Below are 23,979 nucleotides of genomic sequence, written 5' to 3'. Positions count from 1 at the left end.
TTGGAGTTTTTTAACACTTGAAATTATTTTTATAAAATAATTTGTATTATTTTTATATATAAGTAAGTAAATAAATAATAAACTGTGGTGTGAATTATTTTTCCTACAAGTTACTGATTTTTGTGTCATTTTATGTTTTTGAAGGAATTCTTACTGCTCTAAAAAGTAAAGTAATCATACATTACAATGAGAAAATGAATAAAACTGATGCACGTTTTACACCCAAGCATTGCATTCTCATACCTGTGAACCCAAATCATTGTAAGCGAATTTGAGGGCCGTCAGCCTGTCGTCTAACTCCTTGGGTTGCTCCGTCTGCTGCTTCTGCACAATCTGCCTCCCCGTCTTTATCACCATCTCGACCTCAGACTTCACTTCACTCAGGTTCTTATAAAACTTCTGCACGGGGCAAATTGAGAATGGTTTAAAATGTGATGCGGCAGTCTGTTAATAAAACTTGATACAACTTTAATTGGAATATCTCCTAAAGATAGATCTGCAGCTCATGGATGCAGATGGGGTGGATAGACCTATACTATACATACTATACAGTGTAAGTCAGAATTAGTAGCCCTCCTGAATTGTTAGTCCCCTTGCAAACTTTTCCCCAATTTCTGTTTAACAGACACATTTCTAAACATTACAGTTTGTTCTATAGACAATTAAAAAAAATTGCTTAAGGGGCTAATAATATTGACCTTCAACCGGTTTTAAAAAAAACCTAAAAACTGTTTTTATTCCAGCCGAAATAAAACAACTTTTCTTTTCAAGAAAAAATATTATAGGAAATACTTTGATTTTTTTTTTGCCCTGTTAAACATCATATGAAAAATATTTGAAAAAGAAAAACATTATTCACAGAAGGGCTAATAATTTTGACTGCACACAAATGGAATCAAAACAGTACCCACCATGCACTGCTCCAGCTGTGACTGCACCACTTCCTGCTCCACACTGCGAATACTTAGCACTCCCAGCTTCACTTTCACCTCCTCCAGCACTCGCTCGCACTCCCTCAGCCGCTGGTCAAAGTTCGCTGGCTTTTGGAATAGCCGGAACTTACCCTTTACTTGCAAAAGTTTATCCTTAAACAGACACATTTGTTAACAGGCATTTATTTCACTTCTTTGTGCAGAAAAACCATGCAACGATGATTTGATTTAGGAGTCTTACTAATGTTGCATCGATCTCTCCAATCACTTTCTCTGAGGCGTCAACTTCCATAGCCTTTTTCTTCATGTCATCCAGTGTCCCCTCATGGCTGTTTAACTCAGTCTGAATTTTCTGTTAAATCATACAATGATAAGGGGGTCACTGAAATCCTTACAATTGTTCTGATTGAAAAATAACATGAATATGCAATCAAGTAACAAATAAATAGGTAACTGAATAAGCATTTGAGTGAGTAAACCCCCCCCCCCAACCGAACAAAAAAGGACAAACCAAAAGAAAAAAAACAAACAAACACGCACTTCAACAAATGAATGAATGAAGGAAGGAACCAACCAACCAAAGGACAAACCAATAAACCAACAAGCAAACCAATGAACATACCAATGAACGAACCAATGAACGTACCCACAAACATACCAATAAACGTAGCAACGAACAAACCAACGAATGTAACAACGAAAGCAAGTGTTGCAAAACCCATGCAAAATTCATTCAAATAAAGTTGTTAAAAGATTTTTATGTAGTGGTCTAAAGAATTACAAACACGTGAACAAATGAATGAAGGAAGGAAGGAAAGAAGGAACCAACCAATGTACCAACGAAAAAAACAATGAACGTACCAATGAACAAACCAACAAACGTACCAACGAACTTACCAATGAACGAACCAGTGAATGTATCAACGAACAAAATCAACAAACGTACCAACAAACACACCAACGAATGTACCAACGAACGAACCAACGAATGTACCAACGAACGAACCAACGAATGTACTAACAAACAAACCAACAAATGAACCAATGAATGTACTAACTAACCAACCAACCAACCAACCAACCAACGTACCAACGAACAAACCAATGAATGTACCAAACGCATGAACCAACGAATGTACTAACAAACAAACCAACAAATGTACCAACGAACAAACCAACAAATGTACCAACAAACAAACCAACGAATGTACCAACGAACAAACCAACGAACTAACCAACGAACGAAACGTACCAACAAATGAACCACCAAACGTACCAACAAACTTACCAATGAACCAACCAACAAATGTACCCACGAACCAACCAACCAACGCAAGTGTTGTAACACCCATGCAACTTTCATTAAAATAAAGTTGTTAAAAGATTTCTATGTGGTGGTCTAAAGAATGAACAATTGAATTAATCAATTAATTATTTAATTAATTATTGAATAATCAATCATGAAAAAAGCAAAACACAAACTGATTCATTAATCTGAGTATGTACTACAAAGCAGTTTGAAAAACTTACAAACAAACTGATGTAAGTGGCGCAAACTGCATTTAACAATTCACTAAACAAAAATGAGAATAAATAAAAATAAAAACAAACAAACAAATAGATAAATAAAGGCTCATAAATACAGCACTTACAAATAATACATGCGAGTTAAACAGTATACACAGATTTTTACAAAAAAGATATAATTATAATAATTAAAAACACTCTGTAAAAGTACTCTGTAAATACAGACAGACAAACAGCCTGACAGAAGTTTACATGTCCCCTCCGTCAGACATTATATGATCACCTGTGCTTCCTGTGGTATCTGCGCAGCGTCTATACCATCTGCTATGTAAGCGGTCAGATGTCGGTCAGTGGTGTTCAGAGAGTCCTGAATGAGACGCAGCATTTTGTCGTTCTCCTGGGCCCAATGCAAGCTCTTCTCCAGCTGCTGGCGCCTTTGTAAAGCCTGTTATTGACATAAGAAAGCGGAAAGAAAAATCAAAACCTGAGGAAAAAATCCAATGAATACACTTAGACCGAGCTGCAGCGCTCTGGCCCACTTGTCTGAAGCTCCTACCCTTTGCATCAGTTCATCCCAGCGTGTGTTGTAGTCCTCCACCTTCTTGTGGATGAGCTCATCCAAAACTCGGCCATCCATCAGGGTCTGCGCTAATTCGCGGATCTGGTTACGGTTGTATTCAGGATGCTCTCTAATCATGGTGTCTAAAGACTGGACGAGGATGAGAAAGTGCTTTAATATCAATGAGTTAGTTTCAGTGAAAAAACTAAACAAATTAAAGATGCTTTCAGATTTGATGATGCGAGATTCGATTGTCAGTATGGTTATTTTATCATCATCAGTGCGTGTTTTCGCTTGTAGGAAGGGGAAAAATCATAAATGAGATCTGTTTAGTATGTAAAATTTTCTTCTAAGTAGAAATGGATTTTGCTCAGTGATAGTCCTCATTGTTCAAGAACCTCATAGGTAATAAAGGTAATACTTGAATTATGTAACTTCTGATGCAATTTCTGATGTTTATTAATGACTACATCATAATCAAGAACTAAGATAAACCTTTAGTGTAGATTTTTGCTCACGATTTACTGAAAGGAATATTTAAAAAATGAAAGTTATGTCATTGTTTACTGATCCTCCCCTGGTCTCAAGCCTGTTTTGAGTTTCTACTGTTGATCACAGAGGATGATGTACTGAATAATGACTACGTTTACATGGACATCAGTAATCAAATTATTTGCTTTAATCTGAATCTCGAAGACGATAATAGGATTAAGGTGTTTACATGAGTTGCTTTTTGAATGTTCCTTTCATAATCTTGTTTTACATGTTATAGCACATACTTGAATTAACATCGAGTCACCACACTATCCACATTTGCTTCTGAGTTTCATGTAATTTTGGGTGTTTCATTTTTAATTTGTTGACTTTAACTGCAGTTTGGCATTTTCACTTTCATTCAGGAACATTTCATGCATGTCCCCCATGTAACAAACAAGATATTGGAAGTATGAACTGTTGGAAGAGTGTTGTTTTAATGGAATTTGATACCGCATGCCGCGATGCAGGTGTCTGTGGTCCTTCACTGCCTCGGTAGGTGCAGAGAATAGTGTCAAACCGTGTGTGTATGGAATATCCTGTCGCAAAATGCTGTGAAAATCCTACACAATGGTAAAAGTTTGACTGCGGTGTTTACATGTCTGTAGTGCATCAATAATGCGACTAAAATTGGCATACTCCACATGTCTTAATTCCATTTCTGTTCAGTTCAATTATGACTTTAGTCGGGGGATCACGATGGCGCAGTGGGTAACACGATTGTCTCACAGCAAGAAGGTTGCTGGTTTGAGCCTTGGCTGGGTCAGTTGGCATTTCTGTGCGGAGTTTGCATGTTCTCCCCGTGATTGCGAGGGTTTCTCCCACACTCCAAAGACATGTGGTATAGGTGAATTGGGTAGGCTAAATTGTCTGTAGTGTATGTGTGTGAATGTAATGTAGTATAAAAACAGCGCAATTCCCTTCCTTTTCATTACAGGTGCCGTCGCACCTCCTATGCAATCCTCAAAACAGTATCAGTCTCAAAACATAGCTGTGCGTGACTGTCAGACGCGATCCATAGTGATAAATAGATGCCGTTTCCCAAACAGATTCTGTACACGCGATTTGAAGCGGAGCGAAAGTCTGGGTTTTGGGTGCGTGTTTGAACAGACATATACACATAATTAATAATAATAACATCTGAAGATGTCGATCTTGGTGTTTTTTTTTTTTTTTTAAACACAACTAATTCTGTCCTAAATGAGCATAAACAGTAAGGAAAGCAATCGAATGCTTTTATTATAACATTAGATGTGTGCAATTTTAAAGTGACACCTCTGTTATTTAATGCATGTATGGTGGGCATATCCCTAATTTTCACATTCCAGTGTTGACAAGTATGCTGTATGGAGAAACTCACTTTTAACCTATGACTTGATTCAAAAAAGTGCAACAGGTATTGGCAAAAATGGATTGAGTAAGTTATTGTAAACAATTTCTGATAATGTGCTTCAAATACTTGAATGTTTAGAAATGTGTAGAAACAGATCTGTTCTGTGTTACACAGAAATGATAAGTTCAAAGGAGGACTAATAATTCTGACTTTAACTGTATATGTGACATTAGAACTTGTTAATTTACATGTAAAAGACATGTACAGAGCTCAATAATATTGCTTCAAAACAGCTCCCAATAAAAGATTGTGTTTTTTTATATAGAGTTGAAGTCAGAATTATTAGCCCCCCTTTGAATTTATTATTATTATTTTTAAATATTTCCCAAATGTTGTTTAACAGAGCAAGGAAATTTTCACAGTATGTCTGATAATATTTTTTCTTCTGGAGAAAGTCTTATTTGTTTTATTTCGGCTGGAATAAAAGCAGCTTTTCATTTTTTAAAAACCATTTTAAGGTCAAAATTATTAGCCCCTTTAAGCTATTTATTTTTTAGATTGTCTACAGAACAAACCATCATTATACAATAACTTGCCTAATTACCCTAACCAGCCTAGTTAACCTAATTAACCTAGCCTTCTAATTAATTAAGCCTTCAAATGTCACTTTAAGCTGTATAAGTGTCTTGAATAATATCTAGTATATTAATTACTGTCTTCATGGCAAAGATAAAATACATCAGCAATTAGAAATGAGATATTGAAGCCATTATGTTTAGAAATGTGTTGAAAAAAAAATCCTCTCTCCGTTAAACAGAAATTGGGGGAAAAAAATAACCGGGAGGGCTAATAATTCAGGAGGGCTAATAATTCTGACTTCAACTGTATATATTGCAATTAAACATTGACCTTTGATGTGATCTTTCTTCTCTTACTGTATGAAGAACTAACAAACCCTCAGCAGTTTGCAAAAACATCTTAGAGGAGATCTCAATAATCATCCGACAAGTATCGGAGACAGAGTGTAAACACCAATAAGAATGGCATTTAAAGTCGGTCTCCTGCAATATGAAAAAGTAACCTCTAAACAATAAAATTTTCCTACGGGACAATGTGACCTTTCGAAGTCAAACTCTTCCCTAAAATGAAAACCGTGTCATCGTTCACTGGCCTCATCTCGTTCTAAACCTCTGTGCTTATACTTTCCCATATGCTTTAACGCATAGTGTTATTATATCACCAATGAGAAACAATTTTGAACAGCCTGAAACTAGTTGTCAGTAATAATTTCAGCTTTACTTCCAAAAACCTACGCACATTTGTAACATATTTGCATAATGGGAGCCTATGCTTTTAAATTGGTGCCCACGAGTAACGTCTGCAAGCTTTAAAGGAATAGTTCACCAAATAATCAAAATTTACTCAGTTTACTCACCCTCAAGTGGTTCCAAACCTTTATGAGTTTCCTTCTTCTGTTAAACACAAAAGAAGATATTTTAAAGAAAGCTGAATACTTGTAAACTCTTATGGAAGTCAATGGTTACAGGTTTTCAGCATTCTTCAGAATATCTTCTTTTGTGTTTAACAGAAGAAAGAAACTCACACAGGTCAAGTAAACTCACAAAACAAGTAAATTATAACAGAATTTTTTTAATTTTTGGGTGAACTGTTCCTTTTAAGACGAGACATGCAAAGTTTTTTGGTCCAGATGAAGACAACGTGAAGTGTCACCAGTCAGTTTTTGTAGCTACCAGTTATTTGAACTGACTTGGTGTGTCTCAAGCTTTAAATGCTCTAGTTGTAGCCAAGGACTGACTGAGAAATTTGTGCATAGAAGATGCCAGTTTCTGCTCTTGTGAAAGCAAATCCACCTTGCATGCACTTCCAAATAATTTTAAATTAGATTAGATTCAACGTTATTGTCATTACATAAGTACAAGGCAATGAAATGTAGTTGAGGTCTAACCTGGAGTGCAGGGTATAAGTAGGGCCAGACACAATCCGCGGACATTTTTTGCTATTTCTGCGGAGAATTTTGTAAAAAAAATTAAAAATAAATAAAAATCTACAGATTTATGTGGAATTATTTTAGGAGTATCATAACTAAAATCTTAATTTATTAAATAAAAAAACAATACCTTTTTAACTTCTATTTAATGTTTACAATACAAATCCAATTAGATCCACTTTTTTTGGTAAGCAAGTCTCTCGTTTAATATATATACTAAAAGACAGAAACTATTACTTCACACACTGTATTGTATATAAATCATATGAACATTTTAATATTACTATTATTATATCACAATAATATTAGTGGAATGATTTTAAAAACTTAATAAATATAATATAAGTAAATACATAGACTCAATGATGGGCTAAAAATCAGCGGAAATCTGTGGATTTCTGTGTGCACAGATTCTGTGTGGGCCTGGATATAGGTATAAGTTATAAATGCAATTTTAGAAAACTATGAGTAATATTTACAAATGGATGTACTAACATAATTTACAAGTTGTACTAATTATAATCAGAGATTTACAAATAGATGAACATACTGTACAGTTGCTCTTAATAATGAGGAATTTGCAAACAGATATGATAAAATATCCAGGTTGTTATTTACTATAAACAGAAATTACAAATAAATATGTTGATATGTATATTATACATTTACAAACATATATGTGCAACAACAGGCTTGCCTATCTGACCAATGAGAGCAAATAAGACTTGCAGGTAGGAGTGCTTTTGAGAGAATTAATCTTTTAATTAACCATTCAAGACACTGTATATTACAACCCGGGTTTATTATCGATATGTACCCTTATATACATTTCTGAACAGCGCGAAATACATCCCAGAAGGTAAGTTTTTAGCAGTTTTTGTTTTCGCAAATCCACTAGAGGCCGCTGTGTATGCTTTTTCAGATATCAGATTTCTCTTGCGAGTGTCATTTGCGCCTGCTGTGCTTGCATATATCTACTAGAGGCTGCTGTTGACTGACTGACTGACTCACTGTCCGCTAACGTATGTGGTGAGCTACTGGGAAAACTGGTAACAGTGGAAAAGCCATCCACACAGAGGTAAGTGGTCAACTCGTAGTGCGAAAACAGGAGCTGTCTGCGGCATCATAACGCCGGCTAGCATTTGTTTTTAAGACGAAATGTAGTCATATGTAGCTCTGGCTACATAATTGGTGCTCCCCAGAAATGTATACAGGAGTATATTTTCACAATGTGCCTGTGTTGGTATATTATGAGAAATTTTTCAAATTATGAAGGATTTAAACCAATGGGCAATATGCAAGGCAAGCGTTTTTCAGCCACTGAAACTCTTCTGGTTAAAGGTTGATTTCACTATTATGAAGTTCCTTTTACAGCATCAAAACGTAATTTATATTTAAAATACAAAAAATATATAAAATTAAAATATAGTCCTTTAAATAGAGCTAAGCCTTCATTTAGTTGCAGTTTAAACACAAGCAACTGACTGTCTTGTCTGGTGTGAAACCCACTTGATATTGTATGATAATCAGGCAGTGAAGATCATTGATTAAAAAAACAGCTCTCAAAACATTTTTAGTAAGTAAAATTGCTCAAATCATGAACAAATAAACAACCCAGGCTCATTCTGATTACGTACCCTTATATACATTTTTGGAGAGCGCCCAAAAACGTGCCAGGAGATAAATTTTTGCCCCACCCATCATTCTCACCCAGTTAATTACTTGTTTGTTTTATTTGTTACGCGGAGAGCAACTGGACAAACTGGTAACAGCGGAAATTCCATATGGAGGCAAGTAGTCAGCTAGTAGGTGGAAAAAGGAACAGCGTCACACCACCCCGTAGCATTCATTTTAAAGACGACATGCAGCCATTCATTCCTTTGGCTACATAATTTGCGATCTCCAGAAATGTATATAGGGCTACATTTTTAAAATAAGCCTATGTTGCAAATAAACCAATGAAACTAAATAGACAATCAAAATAATAGATATATAACCTCAGGTATCTTTTGAACTAGTGCTAAGGGTGTGCCTTTACCTAGGGGGCTTCTATTCAGATTACTATTTGTTCCCTATATGCAGAAACTCTTCAGATCTAACATGCTGCTAAATGTAAATGCCTTTTGTTGTTCAAATACCCCGGGTCTAGGTTCCGGGTCTGACTATTTAAAGGAAAGTGCCAAAAAGCTCAGGGCGATTCTGCAACCAGATCAGCCGGTAGTATAGAGCTCTTGTGCTATATACTATGTATGTCAGGTATGCATCTTTCAATCTTAGATCTATCTTTGAGAATTTGATGTCTTGTATTGATTGTTTATGAATTGACTGAATTACTCTGCTTACTCTGTAATTATTCATTTTAGTAGATTATGCTGTATCCTTGTTTCCGCACTTCCTGCGTCAGGTCAGTAACGGACTGAAGTCCAGTTGAGATGAAGCATCGGGCACACTAAATGTATTTAAAGATCTGACTGACTCTTGATATTGATTCAAGTGTACTTACACAGAAAATAAGTTAATTTTGTCTAGGGCAACAAGGTGTTGCACGACTAACCGAGAAAGGATGCCTGACCCTTGTTTGAAAGTAATGTTGTTCTAAATTAAGTGTACATGGGAAACCATGGGCTTGGCTGAACCAAAATTATTATAGAGAACAGTAGTCGGTAACATTTATAATAATGGCCTTGATCTCTGATTAGAAATAAGATTACCTTTAACTCAAGGGTTTACATCTTAGGGGACTAATCAAAAATACTCGAGGAAGCACAGGAGCGGCCATCTATAAGTATTAGTCAATTACTTCTGTTTAATAATCAAGACTGACAAGAGTGTGACCATGAGGGATGCCACCGGCCAAGGCGATTCCTCTGAGCGACATGAGCATTCGAATGGACAAATGTAATCATTACGAGTAAAGACAAAAGGTTCAAACATTCATCTAAATTATATATTGATATAATCTTCTTTATGTTTTATGACTGGAGTCAGATAAAGTAAAAAATAAATATACCAATATTCTAAACCAGCTCATATTTAAACTGGAGTCAGATATGAGTTAAAGTTAAACCGAAACAACATTGTGCACTGAAAAGGCTGAACACGCAGGGAATCTTCATCCACCTTCACTGGGCCAACTGGGTGGACCTTACAGCAGTGAGTTTATAATGGCATAACAATTCACCGGAAGCACTTGACCTGGCTTATACAAAATTGAAAGTCCCTGAACATGCACCCCATTGCACAAGAGCTCCAAATCAGCATATAGGGGCACACTCACAGTCAAAGCTTCTTCAATTTCCTCTATGCCTCCTTGAAGCCCTTCCGTTTCATCAAGCTTCTTTTCAAGTAGGTCCATCCAGGCATTCTCCAACTCCAAATAAGACAGCAGCTCACACCAGCATGCCCACACTTCCTACAAGAGCCAAAAGAGATGGAGAGACACGTGTGGTTAATCAAACATATTACGCTGGGCCCAGGTCCTGAGAAATTGATCAAAAGGTTAGAAGAAGTGCGGTAGTGGCTTGAACTAAAAGAGCCTGGCGCTAGCAACATCAAAGTCATGGGTTTGATTCCCAGGGAACACACACCCATGCGCGCACAGATAAAATGTAAACTTTAAAAAGACTTTAAGTTGAAAGCATCTGGCAAATGAATAAATGTCAGTGAACCAGACACTATCTGACTCCCGAGCACAACCCCATCACTGGCACAATATCAAACTCACCTCTAAAGTCTTGCATTTTCCATCGAGTCGGCTGCACAGGCGCTGGTAGTTAGAAGTCAAAACATCCAGTTCTGCCTTCAGGGCATCATGGGCTGCGGGAGGAGCCTTTGAAATGAAATTGGTGACTTTATCCGTCAGCAGCTTCACCTTTGTTTCCTTTTGATGGACTTCCTCTTGAGCCCGCTGAGTGGGAGAGAGAGGAGAGGAGATTACAAGAGCATTCAAATCTTTCCTCCAAGGTTAGCGAACATGGGCATTCTCCCGAGCCTCTGTTAAGTTACGCTTGGCACCGGGACGGACACAAGAAAACAGAAAAACAATCCCTGCTGTTGACTGTTGTTGAACTAAGTCAAAAAAGTGGCGCTTTATTTCATTAAACGCACATAGTGGCTAGATCACACCGAGGTGAGAAGCATTCGTGCACCTGTTAGGAAATGAATAGATCTCTGTCGTCTAGATGTCAGTGTTCTGCTATCACGACAAATGTCTGGGGACGCTCTCTGACATTTTGTTGTCGGTACAACGTGTTCATTTTTCTTTTCTTTAAACTTGGCACTTTCGGTGATTGGGGTGCAAATTGGTGTCCCTTGGCAGTTCTTTAAAGCAATAACGGCACAAATCCCATGTTCCCTGGCGAGATTAGATGTGTTTGGTAAGTTGTTACTGAACATAAAATTAACACAGCATGAAAAGTAGTAATACAATGTCTGTCTTTCTGTTCAAAACTTGATTTGGGCTTGTTACACCTTACTGGTTCTGTTCTTCTTGATGGTATGGAATATAAATAAAATATTAAATAGTAAACTATTAGTATGCCTTATTATATTCATTATAGACAATATAACAAGGGAAAAATATATTAAAGAATGCCTGTTTTTATAATTGTGTGTAGGGTCTCTAATGGCCCAAGATATACAGTTGAAGTCAAAATTATTAGCCTTCTTTTTCAAATATTTGCCAAATGATGTTTTACAGAGGAAGAAATTATTTCACAGTATTTCCTGTAATATTTTTTCTTCTGGAGAAAGTCTTACTTGTTTTATTTAGGCTAGAATAAAAGCAGTTTTAATAAAAAAAAAAAAACATTTTAAGGTCAATATTATTACCCAGCCTAAGCCATTTTTTCATGGTCTACAGCAGTGTTTCCCAACCCTATTTCTGGAGGCACACCAACAGTACATATTTTGAATGTCTCCCTTATCTGACCCATCAACTTCAGGTTTTTGAGTCTCTTCTAATCTTCTGATGAGTTGATTCAGGTGTGTTTGATTAGGGAGAGGTTGAAAATGTGTACTGTTGGTGTGCCTTCAGGAACAGGGTTGGGAAACACTGGTCTACAGAACAAACCATCATTTTACAATGACTTGCTTAATTACCCTAACTTGCCTAATTATCCTAATTAAGTCTTTTTAAACTGTGTAGGGTAGCTAGGGTATGCTGGCAGCTAGCTCTCTGCAACTCTCACATGGTGGCCCACTGATACTACAGGGCTGCGCCCGGTCAGTACCAGGATGGGAGACCACATGAGAAAGCTAGGTTTCTGCCTGAAGTGATTTTAAGGAGACCAGCAGGGGGGGTTAACATGCGGTCTGTGTGGGTCCTAATGCCCCAGTATATTAATGGGGACTCTACACTGCACAGTGAGTGCCGTCTTTCAGATGAGACGTTAAACCGAGGTCCTGACTCTCGTGGTCTTTAAAAATCCCAGGATGTCCTTTAAAAAAAAGTAGGGGTTTAACCCCGGCATCCTGACCAAATTTACCCCTTGGCCTCTGTCCATCATGGCCTCCTAACCATCCCAATATCATAATTGGCTTCATCACTCTGTCTCCTCTCCACCAATCAGCTGGTGTGTGGTGTGCGGTCTGGCCCAATATGGCTGCCGTCGTGTCATCCAGGTGGATGCTGCACACTGGTGGTGAATGAGGAGATTCCCTCCAATGTGTAAAGCACTTTGAGTGCCCAAAAAAAGTGCTATATAAAATGTAAGAAATTAATAATCAATCAATTTATAAATTAATTAATTATTAAAACATTTGTTTAGTAATGTGTTGAGTTGAAAAAATATTTCCATTAGTCAGAAATTGGGGTAAAAATATACAGGGGGGCTAACAATTCAGAAGGACTAATAATTCTAACTGTATAAAAGTGAGTGAAGTGAGCCTTGTCAAGTATGGTTTTTTACCATTGCTTTTAACCCATCCAAGTGCACGCACACATTTTGTGTGTGAGGAGTGAGCGCGCACACAAACACACACTGTGAGCATACACCCAGAGCATTGGGCCGCTATTGCTTGCAGCTTCCAGCTTCCAATTAGGGGTTAGGTTCCTTGCTCAAGGGCACCTCAGCTGGGAATTGAAGATTGAGAGAGTGCGGTACATTCACTGTGGTACATCCCCATCCCATCTTCAATTCCTGCCGGGACCGGCAATTGAACCTGCAATTGTCCAACTTCTTAACCATTAGCTAAATTAGGTAAAATAAGTAAAAAGTACTGTCCCATTAACTGTTTTTTGTTTAATAATTTGCATGACCAATGCAGACACTTTATAATATAAATCAACTAAAATGTCAAGAGAATATACTTTATTGATCTCTGCTTTGACATCTAAAAGTTTAACAGTTAACAGATATTTTGTACAGTGTATATTTTTACTGCACAACAAAAATTATACAGTTTGTCACATTTATTCTACAGGTGGCAACGTGTGATACATAATGATGATCTAATTTCTCAAATATCACAGCAAATGGTGAGCAAAAAGGCTTTAATGACTATCGCAGAGCAATTACTGTAAGCATTTAAATATAAGCATCACTGTCACTTGATATTGAATCTAGTGAATAGCTATCAGCCATCAAAATATTGATTTTTGAAGATGGAGGACAAAATGTTTTAGGAATATGAGTGAGATGCAAACTATACTCAAGAAGAGCATTCAATTTCACAGTGATTGTGAAATTATCAGCTCAAACAAATGCATTTAAAGTTTGAAAAGATAACAAAATATGCTTTATTTTTATTTTTTATTTTTTTTATCAAAATAGCTAGTTTGCAGCAGTTATGGTTTACTCACACCAAGCATATTTGCCTTCAATGGAGTCAAAGCATGATTGTCTCCCTAGAGCACACTTACATCATTATGATGCGAGAGAAGCGCTCTTGCTCAGCACAGTGAAGAACTTCACCCCTTTATTCTGCTTTTTTTTCAGATGTTATTCCTGAACATATCCAGCATTTTAGTCACACTGAAACTTACAAGCAATCATCCTGAATGTATCAGCAGGTTTGCAGGATGCAAAACTTAATATTTTAATATTTTTTACCCAAATTCAGTGAAGACTGCCATCGGTCTAAGCCAGCTTTTCATTGAGTCTAGACTTCCATTTTATATTTCAAGAGTTCTAACAGTGTGTAAGAAATGAATATGTGGATTTACTACTTTGATAATCAGTAAACTTGTAATCTTATTTGTTTTTAAGCTGTCAAAATGAAAGTGAAGGTGATATTTAAAGTGTTCCTGTATGTTACTGTTGCTTCAGCCAGCGTAAAGTATGGCTTTGCTGTAATCGGGCAACACTCTACATCGCAGTGAGCGTTTGAATAGGTGAGGATGGCAGTTTGCAGAAAAGGAAAAATTTAAGATAATAGGGATTTCAAAGATGATTGGATAAAGAGGAGTGCATTCATTTTGCTCCAATCCAGTACAAAACTGTTCTGTTTGATTTGTATTGAGACATTAAGAGTTGTGAGGAATGGAATGGTCACACAGCATTATGAAACAAAAGTTTACACTGCTCCGTATTTGACAGAATATTATTTTTGACCAACCTCTAAGTCTTTTGTTCATAAAAATTGCTGACACTTAAAGTCACCATGAACCGGAAGCTGTGACCGTTATTTTTTTTCTATTGCGACGCAGTTTCTAGAGAAACGGAATATTAAATGACATAACAGTGAGCTGAATGGATGTAGTAAAGTTCAGAAAGATGGGGAAAATGGTTTGTGGAGAGTTATTACAACCTAACAGAATCCTCCTCCTCACCATTTCTGTTTGTTTTCAAAACTGACAGTTGCAGCAGCGTGATTAAATATGTTAGCCACACACATTTGCTAAGATATTTTAATCTGACAAACTGTGAGCTAATAAAAACATATGATTAATTTTGATTTCTTGGGGGCTTTAAGTGTCACTTGTCATCACTTAAAAAAATGTATAAATCAAAAATAAAAAAAATATATACGTGTGCAATGTTGTTAAACCATTTTTGTTATAATCTATTTTCTGGATCATTGATTACAATTTAAATTTGGACATCTAAATAGATACTTTGATTTGTGTTATTTTTTTAATTATTCATTTAATAACAAATCTAAACTAAACTGATAGTATGTCAACAATACAATGCATCAGGAAAGTATTCATGGCACTTCATTTTTCCCCATTTTTAATGTTACAGCCTTATTCCAAAATGAATTAACTTAATTGATTTCCTCAAAATTCTACACACAATACCCCATAATGACAATGTGAAAAAAAGAGTTTCTTAAATTGTCGCTAATTCATTAAAAATTAAAAAAACCCTGAAAAATCACATGTACATAGTAATTCACAGCCTTTGCTGTTTGTTGATGCACCTTTGGCAGCAATTACAGCCTCAAGACTTTTTAAAAATGAGGCCACTGTGCTCACTGGAACTTTCAGAGCAGCAGAAATGTTTCTGTAACCTTCCACAGCCTTGTGCCTTGAGACAGTTCTGTCTCAGAGGTCTACAGATAATTCATTTGTCTTCATGCTTGGTTTGTGCTTTGACATGCACTGTCAACCCTGGGACCTCATATAGACAGGTGTATGCCTTTTCAAATCATGTCCAATCAACTGAATTTACCACAGATGAACTCCAATTCAGTACTGAAACATCTCAATGTGCAAAATTTTTAGTAAATAAATGAATGTATTCCATTTTGGAATAGGGCTGTAACATTAAAAAAATGTGGAAAAAGTGAAGCGCTACGAATACTTTCCGGATGCACTGTACTACAGTATGCTGTATTTCTTTTCCAAAACTAAACACTCATGCATTTTCTTTCAGCTTAGCCCCTGATCTATTAGTGGTTGCCACAGTGGAATGAACCACCAACTACCCTAGCATATGTTTTAAACAGCAGATGCCCTTCCAGCTGCAACCCAGTACTAGAAAAAGCCCATACATCCTCACATTCACACACACACACTCATACATTACGGCCAATTTAATTAATCCAATTCACTTACACCGCATGTCTTTGTACTGAGGGGGAAACTGGAGCACCCGGAGGAAACCCACAAGAACATGTGGAGAACATGCAAACTCCACACAAAAATGCCAACTGGTTCAACCAGGACTCGAACCACCGACCTTCTTGCTGTGAGTGCTAACTACTAAGCCACCCCAAATCTAAACACTAAAATGAAACAAAAAATAATATTTAAAAATAATAATAATTAGAGGAGAAGTGTTTAAAAGAACAAACCTTCAGCTCCTCCACCGCCTTATGGAGCTCTTCGGGCGTTTTGTACTGGAAGTCTCTCTCCAGGTACTCTTCCTCGGCCTGAGTGATCCACTCCTGCATCTCCTGCATCTCCTTCCTCAAACTCACCGTCATATCCAGCCCTCCTTTAAGGGCTGATTTCTTTGCATAAGCCTGAAAGCCAACAACAGCAACAGTTCAGTTTTATTTAAATGGCTACCTGAAAATGCAAGAAAAAGTCTCTAATAATAACAACAACATCAAGAAGTTCACTTAGATTTTCCAAGGTGTGAAAATGGTATGCGTGGGCTTTTTTAAGATGACTAAATCATACCTCAGCTCGTAATTAATTAGTATAATGCAGCGTAAGCCCATGTGGCACGTTAATTACCTGTTTGCAAATGAGCTCCCACTGCGCATTGAGCTCATCAAGCATCTTCTGTATTTTGATGGCAAACGGCGTCTCAGCTTCCCTCTTCAAGGCCAGTCCCACCTCATTGATGCCGTTCAGACTGGGTTGGACCGTGTGGATGTCATTCACCAGAGCCTGTCAAATCAAAGCAGACCGATTGAAATAGATGGTCTTGGCCGTCCCGAAAACCAGGCCATGCCAATGCATTGACCCAATTCTACTTGATAGAAGCGTGGCTATTGCCATTATTGCAGCTAACTTACCATGGGGCACACAAAAATGCTGAAATACAATTTGAGAATGTAATTTCGTGTTAAGCTACAGTTTTCGTGCCTCGTAATATGAAAATTCATTTCCTGCCACAGCCTGAAAAGAGAATGTGGGGTCTTTACTGAGTCAGGTCCCAAAGGGTCTACAGCTTATTCAACCACCGCTTCTGCAATATTAGCAGGTCTCCCAACAACATATTTTTTTGCAGATTTCATCTTAATGAGAAACACTTCTTCTTCTTCCAGACCAATGCTTTCATTTAGGCTAGGCTTTTGCCTTTGCATAAAAAGCACCCTCTCTTCTGAATTTTAATTTTTGGGCCATGTTTGTGAAACACAATGCAACGTTTTTTTTTTTGGATCACGGTTGTTATTTTAGTACATCTTGCTCCAGATCACTATGGCACGAGGAGTCTATTCCAAGTTTGGGAACACAAACTTAGTTTTTATAGCTAAATAAATAAAGAGTGTCCTCACCGTGCACTGTTCCAACTGTTTCTCCAAAGCCTCTGCGTCTCCCAGAGCTGGCCATTCCTCATTCAGGAAAACATCCACCTCTGCCATCCACTTCTGCAGAGTCTTTGTGTCATTCTACCAATGGGAGAAAAAAATGCAGTCACATTTAAGTGTATTTTTTTTTAATGATACACAATCTATTAGAATTTATATATAAACAATTAAACCGAGGAGTTCCGGATTGAAAGCACTTGCAGCATGCATTTATATTTATGTATTTGGCAGACAATTTTATCTAAAGAGACCGGCATTGCATTTTAGAGTAGGATTTTTTTGAAAGGTCAATAAAGGTCACACTTTGAGAGATGAAAACTGAAAAATAATAAAACTTTGCAAGATAAAAACTGAAAAATGAACAAAGCTATCCTGGGAATATTTTATTTTGTTTTAACTTTAAGGGATAGTTCACCCAAAACTGAAAATGTACAGGCTATTTATTCAACATCACATGGTTTAGGAGTTTCTTCATTCTGTTGAACCTTAAAGAAGTTATTTTGAAAAATGTTGATCCACTGACTACCATAGTAGGAAAAACCAATCCTGTGGGAGTCTATGATTAAAAGTATTCAGCTTTCTTCAAAAATATCTTCTTTTATGTTCAACAGAAGAAAGGAAATACACTGTCAAATAATTTTATAACAGCGTCATTAATATTTAATAACATTTAATGACAAATTCAATTTGTACTATTGTATTGGAAGTCAAGAAAAAACATTATTTTCTTTATTCTCCATTTCCACCTGGGGATACTCTTCCCGAGGCCCTCAGACTATGCAGAGCCACTGATTCGATCCAAGACCAACGACGAGATGAACCAAGGTTTCCATATCCTGGACCAGGCCGAATCCTGAGCAGCTACTGTGATGGTCATGGAAGAGTGGAGAACATGAGACTGATTCCTGTGACGCTCCAGGGACAGACGAGTCTTCGCTGAGGCCAGCTTCCAGCCTCCGCCACTGAGACTGCAGCTCTGCACAAGACGTTTGGCCAGCGGAGAAATTAAAATGGTCGTGCCCAACTGAGTCTGGTTTCACTCAAGGTTTTTTTTCTTCACTTCCGCCATTAGTGAAGTTTTTTTTCCCTCTCCGCTGTCGCCACTAGCTTGCATGGTTCGGGATCTGTAGAGCTGCGCATCGTTGGATTTTCCCTTCAATATTTGGACTCTCAGTAGTGATTATTAAATCCACACTGAACTGAGCTCAACTGAACTGAACTTAAACACTTCAAACTGAACTACACTGTTCCTATTTACTGTGACCTTTTATGTGAAGCTGCTTTGACACAATCTACATTGTATAAGCGCTATACAAATAAAGGTGAACTGAACTGAATTAATGACGCTGTTATAAATTTATTTGACAGAATAATCCCTTTCTTCTGTTGACACAATCACAGTGACGTCAGACTGAGGCGACGGTTCATCTTCCAGCAGGACAATGACCCAAAGCACACTGCCAAAATATCAATGGAGTGGCTTCACAACAACTCGGTGAATGTCGGGGTTGGATGATGTTGATGAGGGCCCCTTATAATATATCTGGGGACCCCAAAATGCATGGGCTCTTAGAATAGTGCTAACTTTCCTCCCCTAGCGATGGGTCAGTTGGCATTTCTGTGTGGAGTTTGCATATTCTCTCCATGTTCGCGTGGGTTTCCCCCAGGTGTTCCTGTTTCCCCTACAGTCCAAAGATATGTGCTATAGGTGAATTGGATGAACTAAATTGGCCTTAGTGTACGAGTGCTTGTGTGAATGCAAGTACTGGGTTGCAGCTGAAAGGGCATCTGCTGTATAAAACATATGCCAGAATAGTGGGTGGTTCATTCCGCAGTGGTGACCCCTGATAAATAAGGGATTACGCTAAAGGAAAATGAATGAATGAATGAATGAATGTACAGATGAGAGATGCCAAGAATGCAAATTGACTTTCTTATCACTAAGCTTTATCTCTACTAAACCCAGAACAGTCATCTGACACTTAAAAACTACCCCACAATTCTCTTCTCCCAAGGATGTGGTTTCAAAATCTAGTAAGCTCTCTAAATAGTCAGTGCCATACATTTGACTTGGAAAGCCCCCAGAGGTGTGTAGGTGTGTGAGCCAGTGTGATTTGAGGAAAAGCCTCATCAGCATCGTGTTTCAGCACGTGCCTGGAACTGCTGTAGCTTGGTCATGTGATCCTGCAGTTTCTGGATGTTCTCCTCCAGCTGCTCCGATATGCGTCTCCAGCGCACCATCACGTTGTCCAGCTCCGTCCGGTACTTCTGACAGATCTCAGGTGGAGCTTTCTGGAAAACCTGCTCAGCCATCTTATTGAGGTCATCCACGTCACCCTGATGCTCCTTCTGGGATGCTTGGATTGCCTGCAAAATATGACAGAAACATTCACTCTCGATCAGTGTGCAGGAAGGAAGAAAGGAAGGAGAGAAGGAAGGAAGGAAGAGAAGAAAGGAAGGGAGTAAAGACAGAAAGAGAAGGTTTTTTTTTCATTTTAGCAAAACATTATTTAGCTAATTAGCTCAATTAATACAACAATCAGTATATAGACATAAAAAGACAATAATTACATGACTGAAAAACAAGTTATTTTTTAAAAAATTCAGGATAAGATAATATTCCCCCATAACAGTGCACATCTTCACATCCAAACTCCAAATATCATTGGAAACCCTCAACATTGTCCGTCAATCTATAATAATTAAATTCTAGCTGTATTCTGGCTCTTATCATGCATTTAGCATATATTTTATTATGCATTTAACAATAAAACATCTGGATCATTACTTTGTTCCATTTTCCTCTTTCTTTGTGAATAAATTGTTGTTTTCACTTGTTTCAACAAATAATTTTACAAACATTCTTCCTTTTTCTCCCAATTTTCACTCCAAAAAACAAACATCAAGGAATATTTCTCTAAACAAATCAAACAATTCCTTCAAACACGATGAAAACAATCGTTCGTGTTAAGAAAACAATGAAAGAGAAAGACAAAGGAAAAGAGAAAATGAAAGACAGAAAAAAGAGAGAAATAGGAAAGAAAGAAATTAGGAAAAAGAGATAAAGAAAGGAAATAAAGAAAGAAAGAAAGAAAGAAAGAAAAGAAAGAAAGAAAGAAAGAAAGAAAGAAAGAAAGAAAGAAAGAAAGAAAGAAAGAAAGAAAGAAAGAAAGAAAGAAAGAAAGAAAGAAAGAAAAAGAGATAAAGAAAGAAAGAATGAAAGGACAAAAGAAAGAGCACCAAATATGCATGCACAAATATTGTTACACGTTCACAATTTAAACAAAATAAGATATTAAGATAAAAAACAAGTAAATTCATCTTTTCATATTTTCAAATATGTTTTACAGTCTACTCTCATATTTTTTGCATTTTCTTAATATGTGATATTTTTGCTTTATTTTAAGAAACATTCATTTAGCAGTGATTTGAAAGGGTTTCAAAAGTCCTAATACATTTAAATGTGTAGTTTTTAAACTTGAAGCCGGATGCGATGTAAAATTTCTCTCAGCCAATTGTAAATTATTTTAAAACAATCATTTATTCTGAAATTTATTAGAAATTTATTCTGCAGATTTTCGCAAATCTAAAAATATCAGTTGTTAGTTGTTGATCTTGTTCTGGAAAAAGTGGTTTTATTCTACATCAACAGTTTAAAATAAGCGCACTCCAAGAGATAAATGTAATAATAAGAGTGAAAGTGTTTTTACATTTAAGTTTACTACGTCGGAAAGAGTTATTTCTTAAGAGAAAAGTATTTTGCATTTAAGTTACTAGTCGGAAAGAATTATTCCTTAAAGGTGCTGTATGTATGTTTTTGACTCTTTTAAAGCATAAAAATACAATGTTTGTAGATGTTTAAGTGAACATTCTTGTTTATCTGAAAAACAATTCTAAAGTCAGGTATTCTGCTTTGAAAATGTGTGTTACGTGCCAGAACGTCTGTCTTTGTTTTGATCACTTTAACTCACCCAATGCCAGTTTAGCCAATTATATTTTAGTACCACGGGTTGCCTTGGTGGAAAACAGCGCATTTCATTCATTCAGTCAGGAAGGTTCTCAAAGCATGTGAAATGCGACCTCTGGTGGACAGTAGCAGACTCAGAAATGAGACGCAGATTCAGAGTTCCACATGAGGTGGTTATTAAACAAATGATTTAGCAAATAATATAAATATTATGAACGTAAACATTAGGTGAGCAGGTTACATTGTAACCTTGTGTCGTAACAACACGATAAGTGACGAGATTTGCAGTGATAAGCATTTTGGCTGTTTGCACCAGACGAAAAACGACAAGCACAGAATAGTGCACCTACTGCAGCCCAACGAAACTGTAAGGTTTATAATCTAATGAATACATCTTAAACCTCTTTAACATTATTAACTGTACATACTGTATCACTGATATGTCTTGGCTTGCACTGAATCACAGTTCTAAAGTTCCATTTAAAACGGTTTATTTTATTTTCAAGATCTGAGGTGATCTCTCTGCTGCTGCTTTCAGTAGTATGGCAATGAATGTCATGTAAAATGGCATTCAAACTAACATTACTAGCATTTAACACTGAATAAAAGCACATACTGTGTATCTGAGGTTATCATTGTCATAGTTTTCGGTTGTTCAGCTGCAGGAAATAGAAGAGAAATATTAATTTCTCCTTTTAATATGGAAATAGTCCTATCGCGTGCCACTGCTTTTATTTAGAACACAGTTTAAATCAGCCTTTAGGCTCGACAGTCAAGCACACTGCTGTTGGTGTCATCAATCTGGCAACCTGTACTTGCAAATCTTTTGAACCAGGTGTGCAATACATAGTTCTACCACTGGGTGTCAAACTTACATACTGCACCTTTAAGTGAAAGTGTTTTTGCTTTTAAGTTTACGGTTTCAGTTTAAGTCGGAAAGAATTATTTCTTGAGTAAAAATGTTTTGCAAATAAGTCAATAGTGGGAAAGAATTAGTCATTAAGTGAAAGTGTTTTTGCATTTAAGTTTACCAAGTTGGAAAGATTTATTCCTTAAGAGAAAGTATTTACATTTAAGTTACTAGTCGGAAAGAATTATTCCTTAAGTGAAATTGTTTAAATGTTGGAAATAATTAAAAAATAATGAAAGTGTTTTGCAATTAAGTTAGTAGTAGGAAAGAATTATTTCTTAAAGTGAAAGTGCATTTAAGTAGGCTTTGTTGTAAGGAATTATTAGTTCCTCTACTTAAAAAAAAAAAAAGCCACAGCTTATGAGAAAAGTTTCAGCTCTGCACTGTATCAAACTATGCCTCTTAGCTGTTGTAAATTCAGTATAAGCCATGTCTTCATGGGGCTTATTGCTTTAGCCCTCAATGGAAAAAAATAAAAACACAATCAAACCTTGATATCTTTGAGTCTCTGCTCCATGACGGGATACTCAGTTACTGCTGTAGAAGGGATGGCTAGTTTATTCTCACACTGCTGCAGCCAGGCCAACAGCGCTGCCATCACATCCTTATAGCGCGCTGGAGGAAGACTAGACTGGACTGATAGAAGAAAAACAAACAAGTCTGAACAAACCAGATCATCCTGCAGTTTTCCATAAAAACTCAAAATACAACATACACCACACTTCTCATTTGTATTTTTGGGTAACACTTTATAATAGCTACACACTATGAATCATCTATTAAGCGTTAGCAAATAGCGAATTCGTTATTTGTAAAGCATTAACTCTACATTATTAGACGTTGGTAAGCAGTGTATAACTGCAGATACAAATGGTGTATTATTGACTAATAAGCACATTTAAAAATCTGCTTAATAATTGTACTTTCATAATTTGTTACTGATACATATTTTATGACTAAATTAAGTATCACATTATTTACAAATCATTTGTATTAAGGAGTAGTTGGTTTTTAAGATCATTCAGAAAGAGTAAATGAAAATAAACTATTCAAATCAACATTTTTATATTATTATTCAGGCATATAGTAATATTTCTAGTAATAATGTGTATGTTAATAAATGCTAATTAACTCAATTTCATCCAGTTTTGTGACAATCTAAAGTGAGGACTATTTATGCTTTCTAAAAGACAATTAAAGGCTCAGTATCAAATGTCTATAATAAATCTTTGCAATCTTTTCTAAAAAAGTTCAATTACTGTAAAGTTTAAACATTGCTGAATAATAGAAGTGTTTAAATACGACATAAAATTGGATAAAACAACAACAATGAAATGTTGTACCATAATATATGGTTAAATTATAATGTTATTCAGGGACATTTAAACTGTACCATAATTTTACTTTAGTTAAGATTGCAGAGATTTATTTTTCATTTGATACAGTTTCATTTGTGCATCTTCAAATGAATTGAAATAAAGTAAATGTAAAAATAAATGTCGTTTATTATTTTTTTTTCCTGTTTAAAATATAACTGAGCCTTTAATTGTCATTTATAAGGATTTATAAAGCATAAATAGTCCTCACTGTAGATTAGGTCACAAAACTGGACAAAGTTGAGTTAATAAAGCATTTATTGACATACAAATTAACTATTAGTATATTCTTGAATAATAATATGTAAATGTTAATTTGATTAGTTTATTAATCATTTATTAGACATTGTGAAAAATCTTTAATAACCAACACCTTCTTTAAATTAACTGGTTTGTAAATTATGA

At 36.3% G+C, this 23,979-nt stretch overlaps 1 protein-coding gene across 1 annotated transcript in view; it reads right to left on the bottom strand.

Annotated features, from left to right (window-relative positions):
* LOC130221265 (dystrophin-like) overlaps positions 1-23,979 on the bottom strand; it is a 60,540-nt gene that overhangs the window by 22,899 nt on the left and 13,662 nt on the right. The window contains 12 exon segments of the mRNA XM_056453672.1: positions 244-399; positions 912-1,085; positions 1,174-1,284; positions 2,743-2,904; positions 3,016-3,168; positions 10,171-10,305; positions 10,618-10,800; positions 16,134-16,304; positions 16,522-16,677; positions 17,289-17,402; positions 19,476-19,688; positions 22,689-22,834. Of these exon segments, the coding sequence (XP_056309647.1) occupies positions 244-399; positions 912-1,085; positions 1,174-1,284; positions 2,743-2,904; positions 3,016-3,168; positions 10,171-10,305; positions 10,618-10,800; positions 16,134-16,304; positions 16,522-16,677; positions 17,289-17,402; positions 19,476-19,688; positions 22,689-22,834 (1,874 nt within the window).

Source organism: Danio aesculapii, chromosome 1 (assembly GCF_903798145.1).
Source record: "Danio aesculapii chromosome 1, fDanAes4.1, whole genome shotgun sequence".
Lineage (NCBI taxonomy): Eukaryota > Metazoa > Chordata > Actinopteri > Cypriniformes > Danionidae > Danio > Danio aesculapii.
This window is presented reverse-complemented; position numbering and strand designations above follow the sequence as displayed.